This window comes from Lynx canadensis, chromosome C2 (assembly GCF_007474595.2).
Source record: "Lynx canadensis isolate LIC74 chromosome C2, mLynCan4.pri.v2, whole genome shotgun sequence".
Classification (NCBI taxonomy): domain Eukaryota; kingdom Metazoa; phylum Chordata; class Mammalia; order Carnivora; family Felidae; genus Lynx; species Lynx canadensis.
Window position 1 is genome coordinate 49,319,039 of NC_044311.2, and position 25,374 is coordinate 49,344,412.

Consider the following 25,374-nt stretch of genomic DNA (forward strand, 5'->3'; position numbering starts at 1 on the left):
CCAAATGTCCATTGATGGATGAATGGATAAAGAAGATGTGGTATATATATACAATAGAGTATTACTCGGTAATCAAAAAGAATGAAATCTTGCCATTTGCAACCACGTGGATGGAACTGCAGGGTATTATGCTAAGTGAAATCAGTCAGAGAAAGACATATCATATGACTTCACTCATATGAGGACTTTAAGAGACAAAACAGATGAACCTAAGGGAAGGGAAACAAAAATAATATAAAAACAGGGAGGGGGACAAAACAGAAGAGACTCATAAATATGGAGAACAAACTGAGGGTTACAGGAGGGGTTGTGGGATGGGGGATGGGCTAAATGGGTAAGGGACATTAAGGAATCTACTCCTGAAATCAGTGTTTCACTATATGCTAACTAATTTGGATGTAAATTTTAAAAAATAAAAAATAAAATTAAAAAAAAAAGTGAGGAAAACTTCAAAAAAAAAATCCCTGGGCATCAGTGGATAAGAATAGCACAGTTCGATGACTTCTCAGTCATCTCCACATGACTCCTCTAGAAAAGGGAACGCAGAAAATTGGTAAGAGTTGGGTGTCCCAGGACAGAATCTTTGGAAGTGAAACCCTGATCCTTAGGTTGTTGTTGCCCTCAGGTACCCAAATATCAGCCAATCTAACTAGAAAGCTATCTGTTCCTCCCTGGGTCTTGCTGTTGTTCATAAACAAAGATGCTAAATTTTGAAGGACAATAGTAATATGTCATTGCTCTTTTTCTCTTTGGCGACCAACAAATACCAGCTTTGTTCTAAGCAGGAGAAGCCCAATTTCTGAACGGAGCCAATTTATAAGTACCATTTTTTGGTCCTGCAAAATGAAGATAGTTCTAATTAGAGTGACAATTCATGGTCTTGGATGTTAGTAAATATCGTCCCATTGATAATACGTAATTTAAAAATTCACAAAGCTATTATTACGAATTTTACCATAAAACCATGTGAAACCAATGATCATCTCTGAACCTGCTATTATAGGAATTGGGATGTACAAAGTTTTATTTTTAAAAGGAGGGCTCTGTAGATATTTAGGTGGATTCTTTTTTTAAAAAAAAGTTTTTTGATGTTTATTTATTTTTGAGAGAGAGACGCACACAGAGTGTTAGTGGGAGAGGATCAGAGACAGAGAGGGAGACACAGAATCCAAAGCAGGCTCCAGGCTCTGAGCTATCAGCACAGAGCCTGATGTGGGGCTCGAACTCACAAACAGTGAGATCAGACCTGAGCTGAGGTCCGATGCTCAACAGAATGAGCCACCCAGGCGCCCCGATTCTTTTTCACATAAAGGATTCACTGTGTGAAGGCTTAAACAAGGCCACCTTATGACCACTGGCTGTGACCCTTGTCCTAGTAACTAATTGCTCTTTCAGTAACAAAAAAGAAAAATTGAATTTCAATTTTAAAAATATCCTGGCCAATGTACTATTTAAATGTTAAAATATACGTTGATTACTTTCTCCCCAAATCATGACAATTACTATCATTTGGCATATTACATATCTATAAGTATCTCAGGGAAGAGTATTAAAACCTTAGAGTGGAATCACATCTTGTAAAAAGGATTTAACAGCAGGAGTAAGCTTGGGTTCTGACAGCTACTAGATAAATTTGGAAGCCAGGAAAGATAATCAAGATACTAAGACACACATTTTAATCAGTCACATTGGAGTAGTTGCCAGGTAATGGAGCTCATTAAAGGAGGTAGTGTATTCCATGTAGCTGTATTAAATATTCAAGAATCCCAGAGATTGGTGATATCATATGCTTCCAGTTTTCTGGGAAACCTTACCAGCTCAGCAGACTGGAAGCACCATCCAGAGTTCTTGTGCTTGCCTTATGCCAAGTTCTAGAGTCTTTAAATGAACGTGTAAAGGTAAAGATACTGGAGTAGAACCAGTTTGCAGCATCAGTGAAGGGCAGGAGAGCGTTCTTGTTATTGCTTTCTTACCTCATTACCAAAAAAAGCATCCCACAAAATCAAAAGGAATCTCAGCAGACTGATACTGGAAAATTCAAATTACCATTTCCTTCATAGTCAGTAGTAATTCCCTGCTGAATGCAGATGAATTTATATGATTAGAAATATGGTTAATTCAAAACGCTGCATGCTTATACTTTGGAATAGTTGGTCCCGTGAGATGTGAAATCAGACATATTTGTTTACTTCAAAGGGAAACAAGAATTCTGATTACCTTTTAATAGGAAAAGAATGACTTGGTGAGAATATACATAAAAACATCCTTTTATCCCTGTTGCCTTAGTGATTAGGTTTTTAATACAGGCTCACAGCTGAAAAAATAGTTTGTTCTATTGAGTAGCAGTTCCAAGAATAGAGATGCTAGCTGGATACCCCAGCATCACGGGGTGTCCATGAAAAGAGAAACCCTCTCCCTGGGGAACTGTTTACTTAGCATTTAGTGAAGGTCATAGAATGCCAGTATCTAAACCTTACTTTAAGTGGTCCTCTTGATTTTCAAATTGATAATACCTGTACATCTTGCTTGATAAAATATTTTTTTATTTGCCTGTAGGTTTTATGTTTGATCCTCTTAATGAGTCACTACAAATTCAGATGCGCCTTTTGTACTCACAGTGAATATAAGTGTGCTCCTTTCACTGATAATCAATAAGTAGGGATATTAAACCCTCTTGAAACTACAAAGTGTTAAGCACTGTATAACCTCCCTTCGTATTTACCCTGTGAATGAGTATTAGAAGCACTGAAGTGCCCATTAACTGCAAACTTGTGTGGCATGACTTCCCTAATCATGGTTGTCTGTTTGTCATTAAGCTGTTGCTAGGAACTTGAATCTTGAGTAAATTTTATGGGGTGGGATCATAATTTATTTTAATTGCTGATGGATAATAATGGCTGAATAGCAATGGGTTGAAATCTACATAAGTGTTATTCCATTTCCTGGTGTTGATGCCACTCTGAATTTGAGTAAGGCATTATATATTCTGTAAAAGGTTGATAATATAACTAGTTTATGGCTTACCTTCTCAAAGTTAAAATGCATGTGAAGATAAAATGGAAAGAATTTAAGTCCTTAGAAAAGCTCAAATATCCAGATATAGAAATTTTACATTGTGAGCCAAATTATGAGCACACAGTCTCATTTGCTGCTTAGACAACAACAGCAGCAAAAACAACAAAAATAAACAAAAAACAAATGCTTGGCCAAAGAAAAGATCTAAAGATGTCCTGATGATGTTATATGAGTTTGTGGCCATCTCTTCAAGAACATTTGAAAAGGACATACATAAGCATAGAAAATCTGAGAATGGAATTCAGTAAAAGAATTTATTATTATTCAAGAAAAAATGCTAGGTTATTGCTTATCAAGTGTTTTTGCAACTGCATTCTTAGTAAGGCAATTTAAAATAACTTGATAATGAATAGAAAATTATAGAATTCCCAAATCAAATAGTGATAAATTACTTAGTACCTTCAAATGATACTTTTTTTGTTCTGCTCTAATTCAAAAACATGATGACTTTCTAAGAATTTGTGCAGGTCTTTTTCTTTTTTTAATTTTTTTTAATGTTTATTTATTTTTGAGAGACAGAGCGCAAGTGGGGAAGGGGCAGAGAGAGAGGGAAACACAGAATCTGAAGCAGGCTCCAGGCTCCAAGCTGTCAGCACAGAGCCTGATGTGGGGCTTAAACTCATGAACCTTGAGATCATGACCTGAGCCGAAGTCAGACACTTCACGGACAGAGCCACCCAGGCGCCCCTGGGCAGGTCATTTCTTTTAGGATTTAGAAAATGATATCTGTTTTACTGCGCTTTATGTGTTACCAAAAATTAATAAATTTTAAGTTAAATCATCATGCTAAATATTTAGAATGTTCTCCGACAGTTCATTATTATTTATTTCTTGCAGGCTTGTATAGCATACGTGGATTTTATGATTTCTGTGGCCAGATTGATTCGTAAGGAGAAAGGACTGCCCATCGATGAAAACCAACTTTCTTTGGAAATGAAGAGAGTTATGGAATTGGAAAAAGAAATTGCCAATGTAAAACACATTTTCTTTAATACACTAAATTTTCACCACTCTTTTTTTTCTTTTCTCCTCTCTATCATATTTTAAAGGTAAAATGTGCAACTTTGTAACCAACTGGTAAGAATGCATAGCTCAGTAATGAATCATTGACTTTATGAGGACCTTTGAAACTGTAGAATTTTGTAGTAAACTGGGTTCCTGATAGCCAGGAGGCATATTAAGTTTGGCAAATATTAAACTAGATACACTTAATTACTTATTATAAGTGGATTATACCAAAAGCCTATTTGCAGTCATTTGTTGAAATGTCCTTGAGATTCAGGGCACATGCAATTGCTATGTATAGTTTTCCTTTGCTTTATTTTAAAGTTTAAGGTGATCACAGAGATTGACTGTCCTTTTGCTTAGAAATACTAGTCCCTGAATATGACCACATGACAGTGTGATGTTACTGAGTTCAGACCACCAGGCTGGCTCAAAGGGTCTGACAGGCAAGGTTTAGCAGCAAAGCCCACAGGGTGTTTTCGTGAGTTTCCTCTAGTTTCAGATGAACCCTTGGAGTCTGAACTGGCACTTTCTTTTTTTTAATTTTTTTTTTTAATGTTTATTTATTTTTGAGACAGAGAGAGACAGAGCATGAACGGGGGAGGGTCAGAGAGAGAGGGAGACACAGAATCGGAAGCAGGCTCCAGGCTCTGAGCTGTCAGCACAGAGCCCGACGCGGGGCTCGAACTCACGAACCGTGAGATCATGACCTGAGCTGAAGTCAGACGCTTAACCGACTGAGCCACCCAGGCGTGAATTGGCACTTTCTTGTCTGACTTTGCTCTGACAAGAGTCTGCAGTCTCAAGGAGTGAATTCTGTCTAAGCTGTATCAAGGTTATTGATTAAACGCATGGTCAGGTTCAGTCTAGAATCTATAGACCTCTCTCTGACATTGCGAACAACAACCCGTGTTCCTAAATCCCCATGTGCTTGCCACTGCCCTCAGCATCTTGAAGACTAAAGATCTTTGAGGGCAATTTTAGCTTTCCTGGAGCTACATGCGACCAAAAATCTCCAACCAGAGCCAGACTTTGCTTGGAGCTGCAGCTGGATGAATGACGTTTGGATGGGTTACATGTGATTCTGTGCTGGACACAGAGTGGTGAGAGGAGAATAGTTTATTGCCCTGGGTTTTTACCACTTGGCTGTTCCCAGACCATGTCATCCTTTGATCAGCCTTAGCTCTGTGGTAGTTGTATCTTACCTCAAAATTATTCGTGTCTTTGTTTTTCCTTCTCTCTTAAATTCTGGTTGGGGTGAGGTCTTAGTCTTGTTTGAATCACCTGTGTATCTCCAACAGAATCCGGCTAATTATTGCATTCAGGAGATGTTCAATAAATAATTTTTTAAGTAGTGAATAAATAAGTACCTAAAGGGAAAATTGGAGCCATTGTCACCAAGAAATAATTCCCATATTAAACTTCTACCTTTTGTCTCTCCTCACTTAAAATTGACTTTGCTAATTTCAGCCACTAGTTGAGGAGTTGCTACTACGATTTTCTTTTTTGGTTGAGTGAAAAATAAATAAACAAGTAAATAAAACTGGATGCTGTTGAGTATAGTGTGTTAAACTAATTAGGTGGGATAGGAGTCACAAAAATAGAAGGTGCTGGCACTCTCCTCATATGACTGTGGTGTGCACTAGGAATTTTCTCTCTTACTGGCTTTAAATTCTTGCAGAAGTCATTATGGTTTTTGGTTTGTTTTTGTTTTTGTTTTTCGTGTCTGGATTTTACCTGGGACGCTGGATAGTGGCAATGAGGAGGTGGGAGAGAGTATTTGAGAGCTGCATTGGAGAAGACTGTATTTGAGAAAGTTATCATATAAAACAACCACAGCAACAACTGAGCTGGCCATGACCCTTAAAAAGAAAGAGGCCTGTGGACACTGTGTGGTTCAGCAGTTGTCAAAGTATAAAAAGATTTTTGAAGAATTTTATATTCGACATGGCAGCCAAATAGTGATGATTATTACTAAATATACTTAAAATCTCCTAAATTTCACTTCTCTTTTTGATATCAATTTATTTTAACCATTAAACAAGTATACAAAATAGAGCTTGAGTTATGTTGTACCTATTCCATACTTCTTTTTCCTTCATATAGAGTTATATTTTTCTAAATCATTCTTAGTTCTAAAACAATGATCAATAATTAAATCCATAGGCTACAACTAAATCTGAAGATCGAAATGATCCAATGCTTCTTTATAACAAAATGACATTAGCCCAGCTCCAAAATAACTTTTCACTAGAGATCAATGGGAAGGTAAGTACCAAGTTTTATGTGCTCTGTTATTGTGCCATTTCTAAAATTATAACATTGAAATATAGTTGGTTAAAATTCAGTGATTATTTACTTTTTGAAGTAAATTGAATGTCAAAATGAATTTAGAGGACACCAACCATTTGACTTGATGACAAGACTGGGTAAAAAAAAAAACCATGTGAAATCATTGTATTATATTTAGTTAGAGTGAATTTCAAATTAAAACTCCTTTCAAGGCAGCTATGCAATGATATTAGACTATTGTAACAAAAAGTTTGGAAAACATTAAACTGGAAAATCCTTCTGAAATAGAACTGTATAGCCATTGGACTTGGCCAGTCAAATAATAAAGCCACTAATTTCTTTTTAACTTTTTTTTTTTTTTTTTTTTTTAATTTTTTTTTTCAACGTTTATTTATTTTTGGGACAGAGAGAGACAGAGCATGAACGGGGGAGGGGCAGAGAGAGAGGGAGACACAGAATCGGAAGCAGGCTCCAGGCTCTGAGCCATCAGCCCAGAGCCCGATGCGGGGCTCGAACTCCCGGACCGCGAGATCGTGACCTGGCTGAAGTCGGACGCTTAACCGACTGCGCCACCCAGGCGCCCCATCTTTTTAACTCTTAAAAAGGATAATTTATTTATGGAACTTGCCATATTCTCATCAAGGCCATCTATCGAGATGTTCCGAGCAATAGTGGAGAAATAGAACACAAGAAATAAGAAGAAAAATCTGTCTCATAGATTCCATTTATAAACAGTTGTAATTCATTAGCCAGTACGTAATAATCTCTTTTGGGGACTATGCATGTATCCTTGTGTATAAGTTCATACACATGATTGCGAAAAGTAGCAAGATCCATGGGAAAATCTACAAACCATCACATTCACTGATAGAATTCTCTTTGGCACTAATTACAGGAAAAAAAGGGAGGGGGGATACTTTGTAAAGGCATGACCTATTGTTAGGAATTTCTCACATGAAGCTGCTTAAAATAATAAGTGCTAAGGGTTTTAATAAATATATTTTGAAACAATGGTCCGGACTACCAAAGGAAATTAAGAAAAGTATATAGTACTACATACTTAGTGATCTTTATTTTTATGTACTTCCACATCTGTGTTTTTTTCTTATATCTACTGGTGGTTGAATAACCATTTAGAGAATAACAGATAAGATTTCATCTCTTAGCAGCTCCAAAGTGTAAAAATTGCATATGCCTATAGACCCAATATTGATAGTTTCAAATGTGTTGTTTGGCTTCATTGGACCATTTGTGTTGTATCTGTGACATTATTGTACCTCTCCTACAATAGTATGCTTTCATTTATAGCAGGATCTCCACTGAGATGTATCACTGTGTTTGAATGGATTGTTTAATATCCACCTTTTAAAGATAAACACTTTATACCCATTTAAATTTTTGCATAAATGTAGGAAGCTTTATTTTATAAAGCTAAATTTCTTTTTCATTTTTTTTTAATGTGAGTTAGACCAAGAAGATGACATCGAGCTTAATTTCTAGCTGTATATTCTCTATGCTTAAGGGCTTTGCTCTTGCTCTTAAATGGTTGGTTGAATGCTGCTCTCTAAGTAATCATGCTACAGAACTAATTTCTATTCAGGAACTGATTGAAACAATGGAGGAAAAATCCCACGCAAATAAACTGGCCATTGTGGTAATTCTATAGTGATGCAAATGACACCCTAAGCATGTCTGACTCCATAACCATAATTGAGTCTTAGAACCAAGAAGAGAAATCCAAAATGACTGAATGTTTTATGCCTGCTTTTTTTCCAGCCATTCAGCTGGTCAAATTTCACAAATGAAATCATGTCAACTGTGAATATTAATATTCCAAATGAAGAAGAGGTGGTTGTTTATGCTCCAGAATATTTAACCAAACTTAAGCTCACTCTTACCAAATATTCTGCCAGGTAGGTATGTCAGAGTGCCTATGTCCTCAAAATTTACATTTAATATCACTCTTTAGAAGCTTTGCAGCCTCATCTTTTCTGTTGCTGGGTGGTGGGTTTTTTTATACAGAGATCTTCAAAATTTAATGTCCTGGCGATTCATAATGGATCTTGTAAGCAGCCTCAGCCGAACCTACAAGGAGTCCAGAAATGCTTTCCGCAAGGTGAAGAAAAAATCTCTCTTTTCTTAAGACTTAACGCATAAAGAGATACATGGTTATGAAGGCTTGCCATGTGCTAGAATGTGGTGAACTTTGCCAAGAGTCAAAATGCCAAATGTTGGTTATTTTGCCCATATTTTGGCTCTGTTGCCTAGGAAAGCCAGCTTTCAAGGGCTTTGCCATCCCATGATTGTCTACTCTGGCAGCATGATTGAATTGCCCTGGAAGGAGATGTATTTGGTTATTTGAGCAGTTCGTGAGAGAATACTGGCTTGGTTTTTTGTTGTGTTAAACGTAACTGCAAGGGGGTCTATCTGAATAAATTTCATTTTCAGGTGCCCGTAGCACACTAGACATACAGACAGGTGAACTACATTGATGTGGACAATCCACTGAGAGTACAGCTACCTGGAGACAACCTTAAGGCTTTTTACTAGGCTGTACCTGCATTATTTAAACAATCATCCTATTAGTGCTGTGGTGAGGGGAGAGGGCAGGAGGGATTGAAGAGGAAAAACTCTGGCAAACGTATTGATTGGTGTTATGGAAAGGAAACAACTGTTTATTTGACATTTCTAGCATTTGCCCTTTGAAAGAAAATGTAGACAAAGTTTTGAAATTAAAGCCTGCAAAAATGGTCTTTTGCTCGATTTCCCTTACCTCAGTTAATTCCCTCGTTAGTACTTCAATTTATTCACATACAGTTCTTCTAAGTACTGGAAATTCAGCTAAATTATTAAAAAACTGAAATGTGTTTTCTTGTATACCAGATACGTCCCTTGTTACATAAATTGAACATTACTTCGTGTTTACGTTTATGCAGTTGTAACTGTTATATATATTTTTTTGGTTTTGGTGGAAGGGGGGCCATTTTGTTGTTGTTTTCTAAAACTGTCTACAAGGGTATTCACCTGTAACGGCCCAAAGTTCCACTGGGATGTGCTGCCGAAAATATACCTTGTTTTCAGATTATTTGTAAGTAAATGCTCCAGTTGGATTACGTTTTTGTCTTGGGCAAGGACGACATGCCTTGTGAGGAGAAGCAGAATTTAGAGGACATAAAGAACAGAGTCCCTGTGAAATATGTGTTCTACCTTGCTCTGGCCATCTTCTCGTGGTCAGATGTCATTTCCTTTCTCTCGCCCTTAGGCCCTTTATGGCACAACATCAGAGACAGCAACGTGGAGACGTTGTGCGAACTATGTCAATGGGAATATGGAAAATGCTGTAGGAAGGCTGTACGTGGAAGCTGCATTCGCTGGAGAGAGTAAACATGTGGTAATGTTTTCAGCACAATACTCTTATCAGTTAATTGTTTCCATCAATGGGCAATTACAATAGTTCATAATTGGGCTAAAGTTTGTTAATTGGCGGAGAATCTCTGTATCACAATTTGTGGTTATTTCTCAACCACTCTCCTCCTCCCTCTCCCAAAAGGTCTGCTTCTGTTTCTGATCTTAAAGTTGTCTAGTCCAAAACCAATCGTCCCCCGTCCCGAAACAATGTATTCAGAGTACCCACTCACTCACATGTTCTGTTGATACAGTTAATTGTAAATTCTCCTATTGGCAAGACTGACCAAGAATTAGAGTTTTCTGAAAAACTTTGAAAGTAAGGTTTTAGGGTTTATTTGAAATATCTGAAAAAGTACTCCATTTTTCATTGTTATTGAAATGAAGACCATGGAACTTAAAGACTAAGTGAAAGAAACTATTAAAATGCTACTTTATGCTTAATTGAACTACCAACAGTGATGACAGCTACTATTTTATGTGTTTTTTTATGATAATGGAAACCATTATGTTCTTTTTTTTTTATGTTTATTTTTGAGAGAAAGAGAGACAGAGCACAGGTGGGGGAGGGCAGAAAGAGAGGGAGACACAGAATCCGAGCTGTCAGCACAGAACTCTACACAGGGCTCGAACTCACTAATGGTGAGATCATGACCTGAGCCAAAGTCAGATTGAGCCACCCAGGCGTCCTGAAGCCATTACATTCTAAAGATAATTTTTTCATTAATGCATATATAAGACCTATTTCACCATTAGTGTCAATAGTAGCAAGATTCCTTTGAAAACATAATTATCCACATGTATCCATTTGTTTAGGTCATGGTTTGTCTATAAATTTACATGCATTAACATATTATTGAGTCCTATAAAGGCAGCTCAAAGCCCTGTTTGTTAAAATTTGTGTTACAGAAAATTAATTCATGGCCTAAATTTGTCTTCTGTTCCTTTCATTTTAGGTTGAGGATTTGATTACACAGATCCGAGAGGTTTTTATCCAGACTTTAGATGACCTCACTTGGATGGATGCTGAGACGAAAAAGAAAGCTGAGGAAAAGGTAAAAAAGAAACACAAAGCTAACTATTAGCTAACAATTGCTTTACAAGCAAAGATCAACTTTTAAAGAAGTTCAGAAGAAAGAAGTTCAAGGATTGCATAAAATTAAGCAAGCTCCTTCAAGATGTCATGTTTCCAGGAACAGTTTTCGTGGATAAAGATTTGTTTCTATGATTTTTCACCTTTCATTATCTCTTTGCATCCAGCTCCTACTGTCCATGTTCAGTTCAAACCTTTGAAAGATCTCCAATTTTCCTTTTTTTTTTTTTAAGGAGTCTTCAGAAAACAAGGAAAAATCTTAGATGAACAAGAACCGAAAGATACTCTCAATGGTTCATCTCCTCTTTTCATAAAGCTTATGCAAAAGGACTCTACTAAAGCCTAAAAAATATCCCTTAATGTTTAATGCAGATTTCCAGCTCAAGTTTTAGAAAACATGCCTGATTTAGACTTTTATATGACCTAGGGAGAAAAGTGCTAAATTTCTGTAAGTGTAAGGTGATGCATTATTTGAGTATTACATGGTGATCTACAGTTAAAGGGATGTTGAAGGAGCCTTGTTATAGCTATTCTTATCTACCCCATTGTGCACCTGTTACTGGGACTTCTCATATCTTGCATAAGAACAAAGGTGTCAGGGCTTCTGGGTGGCTTAGTCGGTTAAGTGTCCGACTTTGGCTCAGGTCACGATCTCATGGTTCATGGGTTTAAGCCTGGCGTCAGGCTCTGCACTGACAGCTCAGAGCCTGGAACCTGCTTCAGATTCTGTGTCTCCCTCTGTCCTCCCCGACTCATGCTCTGTCTCTCTCAAAAAAATGAATAAATGTTAAAAAAAATTTTTTTAAAGAATAAAGGTGTCAGATGCCTAAGGAAATCTTAGGTTTAAACTTACTACGATCATTTGTCTTGATAACTATATAAAACTAGAAGGAATATGTCCAGTGGAAATTCTATATACTTTGGCAGCAAAATTCACATGCAACCTGATAATTCCTCTGTAGTTGGGATGGCAAGAAGAACAGACCATTCTTCAAACTGATACAGAAAGAGTTTATGAACCTACTATAATAAAAAACCAAGATACAGTCTAGTTCTTTCCAGGATTAAATCATGTGGAAGGACTATCTTTTTCAGTATTCTCAAAGCTGGAGATAGGTTAGGTCTAGAATTTAGGCACCAAAGTATATCTGTCTTTTCATCACTGACTCAGAAATTTCTCAGAAATTCTGGCCGGGTCTACTCCTTTCATGTTCTAGCTATCTTGACCTGGGTCTATTTGATGTAGCACAACTGGATTATGCTAGATCATCATTTCCCAAGGCAGTATCATAAGCCACTGAACCCACAAGTAGTTCCCTGAAGAAGACTCTCACGGTCAAAGAATTTAGGGAACATTTCCTGTAGGAAGACTTTCCTGATCCCATCCTAGACTAGGTTACATGCTTCTAGGAGATGATTTCAAGGCACCATACCTAACACTCATTACATTGTCTGTCATTGAACTTTATGGTAAGCTCTCTGGGGGGAGAAATTTTTTCCTAGCATTGTATTCTCAGCCCCTTACAAAGTACCTGACTCATCATAGATGCTTGAATATGTATTGAATGAGTAAATAGACAAATTAATTCCTTATGCTTACAATTGGACACTTACAATTACCTAATTTTAAGCTGCAGTAAAGAAGCCTGCTTAATGTTTTTGTCACAGTATTTACCCAAAGTATTTGACAATAAATCCTTTTTATGTAGACCTAATTCTGTAGTTTGTGTCCCTTAGGACACTCTTTGGGGAAGTGTCTTCTAGAAAATAAAAAACCTCTGAGAAGGGGCTTATGGTAATGGGCAGTGGTGTGGAAACCTACAAGAAAATGGGCTTGGCCTAAAACAGACTTATGCATATCCTGTCTGATCCACTGTGGAAATCCTGTGCTTATGAAACAGATTTGTAGCATAATTAAATCACTTTTTTAGGTTTTTATTTATTTATTTTGAAAGAGAGAGAAAGTGAGCAGGGGAGGGGCAGAAAGAGGGAGAGAGAGGATCCCAAGCAGGCTCCACACCATCAGCACAGAACCCGAAGCGGGGCTCAAACTCACAAACTGTGAGATCATGACCCGAGCCGAAACCAAGAGTCGGACGTTCAACTGACTGAGCCACCCAGGCGCCCTGCATAATTAAAATATTTAAGAGCAATGTAATATGATAGAATCAAAAGTCAAATATCTTTGAAAAAATGAGAGAAATAAAAAATGGAAAGATATTGCAATAGTAAACTAGTAATAAAATAATAAAAAAATAAGTAAACAATTTTAAAATAATAAAAATAAAAATTAGCAAGGGTAGTAAGCAAGTGGTAAACATGAGCTAGTACAACAAGGCAAGTCCTGTCTTCTACTCATTTAAATAATGCCATTTTTTTTAACTGTGGAAGATAGGTACACAGGCCTTGGAGACCAAAAGAGAACATATAAACTCCAGGACTCCATACTCAGAAAGAACATTAGCACTAAACTTATAAGCCCATATCTGTTTTCTCAGCCAAATCAGTGAAATGGAAAGACAATTATAAGCTGGTAGAATGGAAGCTCTATTACTTACCCCTCCTAAGAAATGGAAGAAAAAAGCCTTTCAGAGAAAAATTTCATAGAAGTACAATACATGAGGAACAATGACTTGTCAGTTTTCATTTTGGTTTTCTTGGGAAAGCTGGAGCCTATAAGAATAGGGTATTAGAAGCTAAATTTCAGAACCGGTTTTTGTTTATTTTCAACCCCAGGGAGAAGCCATTGCAAAGATCTCTATTTAAGTGTTGTCAGATACTATTTTTGTAAACAGTATGGAGCAGGTTATTCAATTGGCAGTCATGGGCAAATTATAATGTTTGCATTTAAAAATGTATATATAATGTTTGCATTTGAAAGCTATAGAATTATCCTTATATTCAATATTTTAATTTTCATAGGCCTTAGCAATTAAAGAAAGAATTGGCTATCCTGATGACATTATTTCAAATGACAACAAACTGAATAATGAATACCTCGAGGTAAGTCTCTATGCAGACTGTGCTAATGATACCTGGGGCTGGTGATGATGTCATTTGCAGCTGTGGGGTGCCCGAAATGATGTGAAGTAGCCTAAGGCCAAAGGTCTTGTTATATAAAAGCCTTTTCCACCGAAGCCAGAACTTGTGTTTTAGTTTTATCCTTTTGTTTCATTGGCCTGGTTCATATTTGGTTTTTGTGATCTTGGTCTCCATATATTCCATTGAACAGTACTGGAAAAATCTGGTGTCCTTTAAAGAGCATCAAGGGGTAGACATCAAAGTGATGAGCAACAGGCCGCACTCAGGCTCCTTATCTCCTCTGGTCCAGGCCTCGAAAGTCACGTCTTCAGTTCCCCTTCACTTTCCTATTATTCCTCCACTGGATAAAAACCAGGTTATGCCTCTGTATTCAAAAAAAAAATAAAACAAAACAAAAACCTACCATTTGAAAACCAGAATCGGTTTTATTCCCCTCTGGTAATGTAACAATGAAAAGAGAACAGAATTGATTCAAGTCACTACACTATTGATTTAAGACCCAGCTGAGGATCCTGTTGCTAATCTTGGTCCTTGCAACTCCTTGAGACCCTGGTGACAACAAGGTGATCCTTGCCCAGAAGTGGGGATGTCAGTGATTCCTAATCCATTGATTACCGGTCTAACATGGGAGTTTGCAAGCCACAGTGTCCTCTTCTCTCTTTACATTTATAGAAAAGGTTGACTATTTCTTGTAAATGAGCTGGCTGCAGCATCTGAGTCCTGGGGGCCTTTGTGGCAGGAGTCTGATGGCTAAGAACATAGACCCACAGGGAAATTCTTGGGTTCAAATCCCAGCTCCACCATTCACTAACTTGGGCAAGTGACTTAATTGCCTTGGTTTCCTCAGCTTTAAAATGGCAATAACAACCCATCTTCATAAGATTATTATAAGGATTAAAAACATGTAATATATAAAGTGCTGAGAACAGTGCCTGGTACATTGTAGGTGCTAAAATGGAATGTGCTCTTATCTGTCATGTAAGGGTTACTATCAATATAGGAAAGCTTGTCTGACACTCGGTTCATTTGATTAGTTACAGAAGAATAGACTAAAGTAGCGATTTAGTTAGAGCGACAGTGACCTATTATATAGAACTCGGCTAAATGGAATTAAATCCTTCTTTGGTAAGTTTTAATGCTCTCCGTTAACTTTATTAACTGATACAATTTAAGAAAATGTTCCCTATGTTTTTTTAGCAGAAATTTTGACTATTTTTCCCAAAACCTTTTATGTAATATAGTTGAACTACAAGGAAGATCAATACTTTGAGAACATAATTCAAAACTTGAAGTTTGGCCAAAATAAACAACTAAAGAAGCTCCGAGAAAAGGTGGACAAGGATGAGTATGTATATTCCAGTTTGCTATATGTTCATTCAGAAAAGGGGCTTTTCCCCTCTCATTGTTGGGTTAAGAAAAAGAACCTGACTCAATGTTAATGTTAAAAAAGTACAATATCCTCCTTCAATGGAGTGAATACCTCTAAGAGCATCCAAGAATATCATACTAAAGGTGGGTCAAAGATTTAAGCAAAATTAAAATTTTTTTTATTATGGTGGCCTCAGGCTACCTCATTTCTTTGGTTTCCTGTCATATTATTACCTATTTCCTCTACTTTGTGGACAAGTTTCTCAAGAACACCTTAACCTAGGTAACCCAGAGCTCCTGCAAGTTTTCTCTGAGGCCACACTTGTGGAACTCAGAATTATCTCCTGCCCACAGCCCCACCTGTTTTCTATGGGTCAGTCATCTCACAACTCCATCCCCTTCTAGACTGTTCCGTGTGACACGCCCCTCAAACTTGTGGCAGCCAAACAAGAGATAATGGGAGTTGCCTTCAAATGCTCTTAATCCCTGCTTATCAGTGGCATTGGTGCTTCATGTTAACATCAGCTTAGTGTTTATTTTTCAGCTAAATGGGTGTGTCTAACTCAGTATGTCTAACATATTAACATGCATCAACTTGTGTGTTTGTGCACATAGAGCCCTAGAGCTGCTTATGTTGACTTTTTCTTGCTGGGCTCTTAACTTCTAGAGAACAGGGGCTATTCCTTTTGACTGCTCAGCAGCATGCTGAACACATGGAAGGTTTTCAGTTAAAACTGAGTTAAAGAGTGAGTGAGCGAATAAAAAAGAAATGTACTAACTTGATCCGTGTGGTAGCCAACAAAATAACATGACAGTGAGGTGCTTGGTTTATTATTCATGTATTCATTTATTCGTTCTTTTATTCATTTACTAAACTAATATTGTAGAACACTAAGTCCAGGTTTCATTGGGAACTGGGAGAATCACAAGTGAACTTTAATTATATTATATTATATTATATTATATTATATTATATTATATTACAACAGCAGAAGGTAAGAAAGACATATATAATAAACTCTACCACTAGGAGGGAAATGTGCCAGGAAGTGTACAAAGTGATGTGAGACTGTTTGATGACAGGCTGTTCTGTTCTCAGTTAACTAAGTACAGGTTGGACAAAATTCCTAAGTGAAAATGCCAATACATTCAATCTCTGTACAGCATTTTGAACCTGTCAGGTGCCATGAAAGAGAGATTGATTTCCTTTGCTGACCTCTGGGTTTATACTGCAGTAAATGTATTGTCTGGTGCTAAAAACAGGGCTGCAAATGTCAGAGAACGTTTAGTGTCCTAGCTGGCAAAGAAGGAAGAAGAGTGGGTGCATATGGTTTGTGTTGTAATTGGTTGTGAAACCCTATTTCAAAAAACCCTATTTCAAGAAAAAGTCATCAAAAAGAATATTCAGTGGGTAAACTTATAAACTGAGAAGTTTCTTGTAAGTCTGAATTTTTTTCTTTAAGATGCATATACTTACATTTAATAATTGTTAGTACTGTGTGAAATATCTACAGAGAAATATTGTCAAATAGTGTTTCTGAAAATAGCTAATATAACCTGCATCCATATGACACCAGAAGACTTTTTCATAATTTTAAAAATAGTTGTTGAGTTATGGCTTCATGTTTTCTTTTGAACTTAATGTAGTCCAAAGTTCTACAATTATTTCGTAATATAGTTTGCATTTTTCATTCCCTTTCATCATATGTGTTGCTTTTCTCTTGAGTCCTTTTCCCTTACAATAATCACAAGTGAAAGCTGTGTACACTGTTTTAATGAATGTTTGTTCAGTAGCACGCATAGGTCAACAGAACATTTTGGGTCCTTCCCATGAGCTTCTGATAGTCATCATAAGTGCAATATGGCTTCTAAGGTCTTCTCTGCCATGTCAGACTAGTTTCTTTTCCTTTCTCTTCTTCTGCCTGTGTACTGAGTCCAAGGGTTCTAAATTCTGGCTCTACAGGAGAGTCACCTGGGGAGCCCTAGAAATAGTACTGAGGCCCTAATCTCACTACCCTTGCCTGTGATGTACTTGCCTGTGGGTGGGGACCCAGGTATTGGATTCTTTTTAAGTACTACCCCCCAACTTCAAGTGAGAACCTCTGAGTTAGCGTTAGTTCCTTTTGGTTAATGATACTCTTTGTATTTAGTTTTGTGTCATTTTCTTTTTACAGGGTGATGCTTTTAATTTGGCAGTTTAGGTTTAAAATTTATTTTTTGTTTTCCAAAATATTGGAAGCACTTTTGACAATGATCACGTCAAACCATTAGGACTGTGGGATACAATGTCATGACAGTTCCTTATATTTTTTTGAGGTTTCTTGGAGTGAAAGTTTCAGACCTATTTTGTAATTGTGTAGTAGTAATAAAGTCACTATGTTCTCCTTCCTTTTTTATGTATACCAAATTCAAATCCTCACTGTGTGTGTTCAGGCAGACACATCTACTGCTTCTGCTTTGTTCACATAGTTTGTAGTTACCTCTCAGAGAACTACATTTTCAGATGCTCAAGTCCTCTCTCCTAAGGTCTTGCAGGAGAAATAGGTGCCCATGCCCACAATTGATGGGACAGGGATGGGAAAAACTATGGATTATGTAGGGTTTATATTGTAGGGTATTGTAGATGCATTATATTTTCAAGACAACAATCAGTTTGAATTAATTCAGTCAATTAACCAAGTAATAAGCTTCTGGACCTGTTTTTGTTTGTTTGTTTGTTTGTTTTTCCCCTCACTGGGCAAACTCATATGCTTCTTGGCATCTTCTACCGCCATTATGACCACTGAATATTTGTACCTGGCCCAGATTTGTTTTCAACCCACATGTCTAGCTACCCATGAAACATCTCTACATAGGTGTTCCACAGACCCTACAAACACAGAATTTTCCATTTGGGACAACACTTGATCATCTTTCTCCCCATATCCTCATATTGCCCTATATTTTCCAGCAACTTTCATCTTATTGTTATCAAGACAGAAATCAGGGACTCACCATTCTAGACTGATCTCTTTCTCTCATCTCTGACATCTATAGTAATATCTACTCCAGATCCCCATTCAAAACCAAAAGTTTACATCTACCAGCTGCTAATTAAAGATTATATAGGTATTGCTAGGGGATCTCCATCTTACTCTCTCCATGGTCACTGAGTAAATTCAGGCATGTCTCATTGTTCACCAAAGTTATTACTAATTTTTTCCTAATCTTATCACCAATCATCTTACTTTCCTTCAGCTCATTCTCCTTTCTAATACCCTACAGATTTTTAAAATCAGAATGAGTCGTGTTATTTCCTGATGAAAACCTTTCAATATATCCCTATTGCCTATCTCATGGTACAAGGCTCTGCATTCCTCCCATTAGCTCTCCAGAATTCCTTTAGATTCACCCTGCCCACCCTCCCAGCATTGCCCAAACCTCCAGCTATAGGAATAACTCTAGGTCATTCTTCCATCTTTTCTTCCTCCTTGTCCCTTACCGTGGATCACCCTTTCTGTCCTTGTTCATCTAACAGAAGCCTTATATCGTTGGACTCAACTAGAACATTACTTCCTTATTCATAGCACCCCACTGCATTTTTATCTTCACCTTGTGCCTGCCCTAGTCCTTGTTGAAAGCAGAAACCAGATGTTTGTGTCACCAGAGCCTGAACACTGATGAACAGAATATAGACCCTTCCTCAATGTTTCTGGGGTTAATAAATGATACAATAGTGGTTTGTGATCATGCTGATGAAGTGAACTCAACTGCTAAGGTAGAGAGTGTCACATCCAAGTGTTTCACCATCATGGTCGGTGAAGTTATATAACAGCTCTCCGCTGCTCTCTCTGTCTAACAGATTCAAAACATTGAGAGAGTCCTGGAAGTCTGTATGTGATCTACCTGATTTAATCATTTCACTAAAAGAGCCTTCTGCCCATTTGAGCAGGCAGCTACTGCAAAGGACAGGGATTTAAATTTGAAAAGCTTGGTTCATGGGGTTTCTGAGTGCCTAGTGTTTCCAAAATTATCCCAAATATTGTGTTCTCTGGGTCTTTGGTACCAGTTTGTAAAGAATTTCAAATATGTCATATTATCAGATAGTAAGAGTGATAAACTTAGAATGTAATATCCTTTGGCAAAATTACTTAGATATATATCTATAATGATTTTATTTCCAGTAACATGATTATTCACTTAGAGTCAATAGAACATAAACCTCTAAAGAGAAAGAAAAATGTACAAGAATAACAACAGAAAGCATTCCTTTTCTTGTGTTTTAGATTTCATGTTATTTTGTTAGTTTCTCAGGACACAACTTCCTGTGATATAACTGTGATGTGGCCCTGTTTGTAAATCATGACCACTGAGCCGCGGCGTTACTTATCAAAAACTACAAAGATTCATTTCATTGCTTCATCTTTCCCGCTGTTGTGTTTCAAAATAAAAACACAGGTATATTGACAAGAGCCAGTTCAATAAGCATTTTATTGAGCAGCTGCAACGTGCAAATCATTGTGCTAAATAAACACTGTAAAGGATATAGATGAATAAAATGTGGCCCTGGAGCCAGGAGCTCACAATCTAAAGAAAGAAGCAAGTAAGTAACAGTTAAATCTGATAAAAGGCAGAGTTTGCTTGGTTCTGTTACAAGTGCTAGAACAGCACTTTTTTAAAACCACCATTAAACCTTTACTTATTAGTAGAACATTCTCTAGAAGCAACATGTCAGCATTTAAATTAATATTGACATGAACAGAAGATTCACTAGAAACAAAACAGAACAAAATGGTTGGTTCATCTGTCTTCCCTGTCATTGCTTCAAGCCTGCTGTCTTTTCTAATCTGGGCTCGTTGGGTGGTGGCAATCCCTGGCAGCCAGCACTGTGGCTCTGTGTGTTTTTTTCTGAAAGGTCAACACCACCAAAAACAGCAGGGAGGTTGGTACTCTGTGAAGCATGGATTTGCCACTGCAATGAGTCACTAACTCTCTTTCAGTGTCCCAGTTCTGCCACTTACTACCTGTGGCCCTTTAAAAGGCATGTAGTTTTCTTATTTATAAAATGAGCAGGTTGATTTAGACTGTATATCATCTTTAAGATTCCAGCATTCAAATTCTGTGGGCCTAACTGTGAAGTTTTGATAAGAGCCAAGAAGTTTTCCTCCTTGGCTTCTACACATCAGGTGACTCGAGAGAAAAAGAACATGCTCTCCAGAGAGGTAGGGAAGTAGCTCACTTCTTTCTAAGATAACCCTTCTATTTTTCCCCTTCACTGATATTTCTAGAGCCAGTCTTCTTTCTAATGAAGTCCTATATCAGTGAGCTTGGTTATCAAAAGAAAAATAGTATGCAGGGCTATTATATTATATATCATATAATATATCCACTAATATAATATATAATATAATATAATATAATATAATATAATATAATATAATATATAATATAATGTAATGTGGGTAAATGAGATGGTATAGAGGTGGTGTTGGTAGGAACTGTCCAGGGTGTGTGTGCGGAGTGCTGGAGACTTGAGACACAAATGAGTCTCCATGAGCATAGATGTATGGGGAGGATTTACAAAAAAGATTATTTGGCTCATCAAGCACTACTGAGCCAGGAACATGGAATAACAGATAGACTAAATTTGGACAAATCATTCTGGTTCCCACATACTGCCATGGAATTCTTGTGTTCTACATTTGTTGTAATAGTTGAAAATTTGAGATTTCCACCTTTTAGGCTCCCATTAAACTGCCAGGCTTTGTGGTTTTCCGCTGTGTTTTGGAGGCTATAAGCAAAACATATTTGATCAGTAAAAACATTTCTGCTTTTTTAAAATTAAGTTTTTATTGTAATTCCTGTATGATTAACATACAGCATTAGATTAGTGATTCAACAATTCTATACATTACTCAGTGCTCTTCATGATAAGGATAAAAACATTTCTGCTTTTTAATTAGCACCCAAGGAAGGCTTTGGGTTTTTTTGTGTGTTTGTTTGGTTTTGGTTTTTGGCTTTTTTAGAGGGGATGGGAAGTAGAGAAGGGAATTAAATGGTTTAAAGGTTGAAGTTTTAAACTAAGAGAATTTTGCAAAAGAATTCTAGAACTTTTACACTAGTGTACCATCTTTTTTTTTTTAATTTTTTTTAACGTTTATTTATTATTGAGAGACAGAGTGTGAGCAGGAGAGGGGCAGAGGGAGACACAGATTCTGAAACAGGCTCCAGGCTCCAAGCTGTCAGCACAGAGCCCGACACGGGGCTCGAACTCACAAACCGCAAGATCATGACCTGAACTGAAGTCGGAGGCTTAACCAACTGAGCCACCCAGGTGCCCCTACTAGTGTACCATCTTGAGGGGATGATATTTCAGTTGGTGCATAGCTCTTGGTGGCCATGGCTCTCTATAGCCTGCATAGAAGGAGTGCCTCACCTAGGCCTAGTGCCTTCCCCCTTCCCAGAGTCCAAGGAGGGGAGTCATCTCTCTTGGAGGTTGGAGGACTCATTCATATGCCAAGGCCCAAATACATATTGAGCACCTATCATGTTCCCTAAGTCTTAGAGATACAATTAAGAACAAAGCATAAAATAAACAAGTGAGGGGCGCCTGGGTGGCGCAGTCGGTTAAGCGTTCGACTTCAGCCAGGTCACGATCTCGCGGTCCGTGAGTTCGAGCCCCGCGTCAGGCTCTGGGCTGATGGCTCAGAGCCTGGAGCCTGCTTCCGATTCTGTGTCTCCCTCTCTCTCTGCCCCTCCCCCGTTCATGCTCTGTCTGTCTCTGTCCCAAAAATAAATAAACGTTGAAAAAAAAAAAAAAATTAAAAAAAAAAATAAAAATAAAAAAAAATAAACAAGTGAGACAGTATTAAACTAAAAAGCTTCTGCACAGCAAAGGAAATGACCAACAGAATAAAAAAGCAATGTATGAAGTGGGAGAAAACATTGGTTAAATCATATTTCTGATAAGGTGATAATCTACAAAATATATAAGAGACCTCTAAAACTCAGTAACAAAAAAAGTAATAAGCCAATTTAAAACTGGGTTAAGGGCTTGAATAGACATTTCTTCAAAGAAGACTTATAAATGGCTGACAGACACGTGAAAAGATGCTCAGCGTTAGTAATCATCAGGGAAATGCAAGTCAAAAACCACAATGAGCTAACACATCACTGCTGTCAGGATGATTGTTATAAAAAAAAGAGAGAGAGAGAGAGAGAGAAGTATTGGTAAGGGATATGGAGAAATTGGAGAGCTTGCACACCATTGGTGGGAATGCAAAATGGTGCAGCTGCTATGGAAAACAGTATGGCAGTTCCTCAAAAAATTAGAAATAGAACTACCATATGACCCAGGAAACCCATTTCTAAAAATATTCCAAAGAATTGAAATCAATATCTTCAGGGAATATTTGCACTCCCTCGTTCATTGCAGCACCATTCAGAACAGATAGATGTGGAAACAACCTGTTTCCACTGACCGATAAATGGATAAAGAAAATGTGGTTCATATATACAATGGAATACATTCAGCTTTTAAAGAGTAGGAGATTCTGCAGTATACAACATGGATGAACATGAAAACATTATGCTAAGTGAAATAAGCCAGATAGAGAAAGACAAATACTGCATGATTCCACTTATGTGAGTTTTTCTAAAATAGTCAAATTCATAAAACCAAAGAATGGAATTGTGATTACCAGGGGCTGGAGGAGAGGAGTAGATGGGGAGTTATTAGTCAAAAGGCATAAAGTTTAAATTAAGCAAGATCAATAACCTCTAGAGATCTTCTGTGCAGCTTTGTACACACAGTTTTCAATGCGTTAAAGTGTATTAAGAGGATATAGCTTCTGGCAGATGTTCTTACTATAATTAAAAAAAAAAGAAATATCATTGATTCCATGGAGTTACTGTCTAATGAGATAGACAATAGACATAATGTAAGTTATGTTATTGCTAAGGGTTATATAGGATAGAAGAAGTTTCAGTTCTTGAAAGATCCCAAGATTATTCTAAATCAGGAAAAAAGTCATCAAAAGAAAATTCTGACAACTGATTCACCCACCCATATATTTTCCAGTTTGGGAATTTCTCTGAATTTGGCACATCACACAAATGAAGGGGCACACATTTGTGCGTATACAGATAGAAACTTATCAAAGACTAAAAAGAATGTGCCTTGTTGCCAAACTTAGAACTACATGCCACCAACTGATGACTTCTAGGAAGAAAATCACATCAGTGATTTCTGTTGCATTTTGTTGAAGAAGTGGATTCTCCCAATTTCAGGTCACAATGGGTGTCTTGGTTCTCACCTCTCAGGTAATCAGAGTACTTCAGTTATGTTAACAACTCTTCTGCAACATCAATGAATAGTTTAAAGGGGCTCTTTTATCCTGCTGTGCTTTTATCTTTGGGTAAAAAACATTGCACTTTATGGAACAGTGGAAAGAATTTGCAGTCAGGGAGGGATGGTGGGACCCTGGAAAATGGGACTTAGAATGGGCAGCCCTGAGTTAAGGTTCTTGCTCTGCCACTTACTGTGTAAACTTAGACAACCTCCATAATATGAGTATCAGTGATTCCTTTATAAACTGAGGAAAATAACATCTACTTTTGCCTTATGGGGTTGTTGTGTTATATATTGTATATGTGCCTGTCGTATAACTTAGGTGCTTATTAAATAGTAGCTGTTTTTGTTACAGTCTGGTCATGATCGGTCTTCTAAAATGACTTCGTTGTAGGGTAGAGGCCAGCATCCTAAAGTGTATTAGGGTAAGGGGGAGACCTAAGTGTGAAACAATTTTAAAAGGAGCACTTTCAAAGGGGCAGTCCCAAATGGCAGCCTAGGAAGATCCTGAACTCACGTCATTCCATGGACTGAATCTATAGCTACATATGGAACAATTATTCCCTCTGATAAAGACCTGAAAACTAGCTGAACAGCTTCTTCATGACAAACAGTAAAAGGGCCAAATTGAGATGGGTGGGAGAGGCAGTTTGGTGGTCTTGCCAAAAACACTATCCCTGGTGCAGTGACCCACAACTGGGAAGGGGGGATTTCACCAATCCAGAGCTTCTTTCTGAGGACTGAGGTGTTTGTTCCCCACATCACACCAACCTGTGGGACCTGCAATGGAGAGATGTGAAAACCAGTGCGACTCAAATCCAAGAGACCCAAAAGGACAGAGAGAACTGAGATAATTATCTTAAAGGGCTTGCATGCAGACTCCAGTCACTCCAGGGACCAGCACAAAAGCAGCAGTTTGAAAAGGGCCTAGATTATATGTGAAGGAGATTTATTTGCTAATCCTAACTCATCTGCCAAAAGGGCATGGGCCTGTTGGGACTCCATGGGGAGAGAGGAATGGGTGGACACCAACTTTGCTCTCTTTCTCTCTCTCTCGCTCTCTCTCTCTCTCTACCTTGATAGCATAGGTAGGAGTGTCTCAGCTCTGTGCTATTCTGCTGCCTTGCTGAAGTGAACGAGCATATACAGGACACACAGGGGATGCTCCTTAATTACCTGGCTCTGGTGGCCAGGGGGCTTGTGTTAAGAAGCCACCAGATCCCAAGGACTGTAACAATTTGAGAGATAGTTTTTGGCAGGCAACCACCCCCAGAGTACTACACAGACTGTAGACTAAAACATACCTCCAGTATTTCTGTGTGAAAGCCCTATTTATTTGTCCAGGAGCTTTTCAGTCTGAGGGGCAGACTTCAGGTGTGCTACAGATCTAGAGGCTATGGAGGTGCTCTCAGGGAATGTAGGCTGGGGATACCATCTTTGCGTCTCACTACACCTCCCCAGTACCTCCCAAAAAGGAGCTTATACACTCTTCAGAAGCCCCAATTTTTATAACTATACAACAGGGACACCTGCAGATCAAGTGGTCTGGAGGCCAGCAGGGTTTACAATTGCAGTCCCTCAAAACTATATATTTGTGTACTTTAGAAACTGCTGTCTCAGGGGCTTCCAGTCAACCTCAAACTGGGTGCTAAATGCGATTCCTCCCTTTGGAACACTGACAAGTCTTGCCACACCCTCAACAACTGGGATCTATGAAAAATGAATCGGGTTGCTTTGATACCTACAAAGGTTGAGAGACAGCAAA

General features: G+C 37.8%; 1 protein-coding gene across 3 annotated transcripts in view; it reads left to right on the plus strand.

Annotated features, from left to right (window-relative positions):
* The window catches only part of MME (membrane metalloendopeptidase), a 103,336-nt gene that overhangs the window by 47,966 nt on the left and 29,996 nt on the right, over positions 1-25,374 (plus strand). For all 3 annotated transcript variants that reach the window (XM_030330301.2, XM_030330302.1, XM_030330304.1), the window contains exons 9-16: positions 3,913-4,047; positions 6,247-6,348; positions 8,149-8,285; positions 8,395-8,488; positions 9,635-9,763; positions 10,734-10,832; positions 13,793-13,873; positions 15,154-15,257. In XM_030330301.2, coding sequence (XP_030186161.1) covers positions 3,913-4,047; positions 6,247-6,348; positions 8,149-8,285; positions 8,395-8,488; positions 9,635-9,763; positions 10,734-10,832; positions 13,793-13,873; positions 15,154-15,257 — 881 coding nt within the window. The remainder of the gene's footprint in view (positions 1-3,912; positions 4,048-6,246; positions 6,349-8,148; positions 8,286-8,394; positions 8,489-9,634; positions 9,764-10,733; positions 10,833-13,792; positions 13,874-15,153; positions 15,258-25,374) is intronic.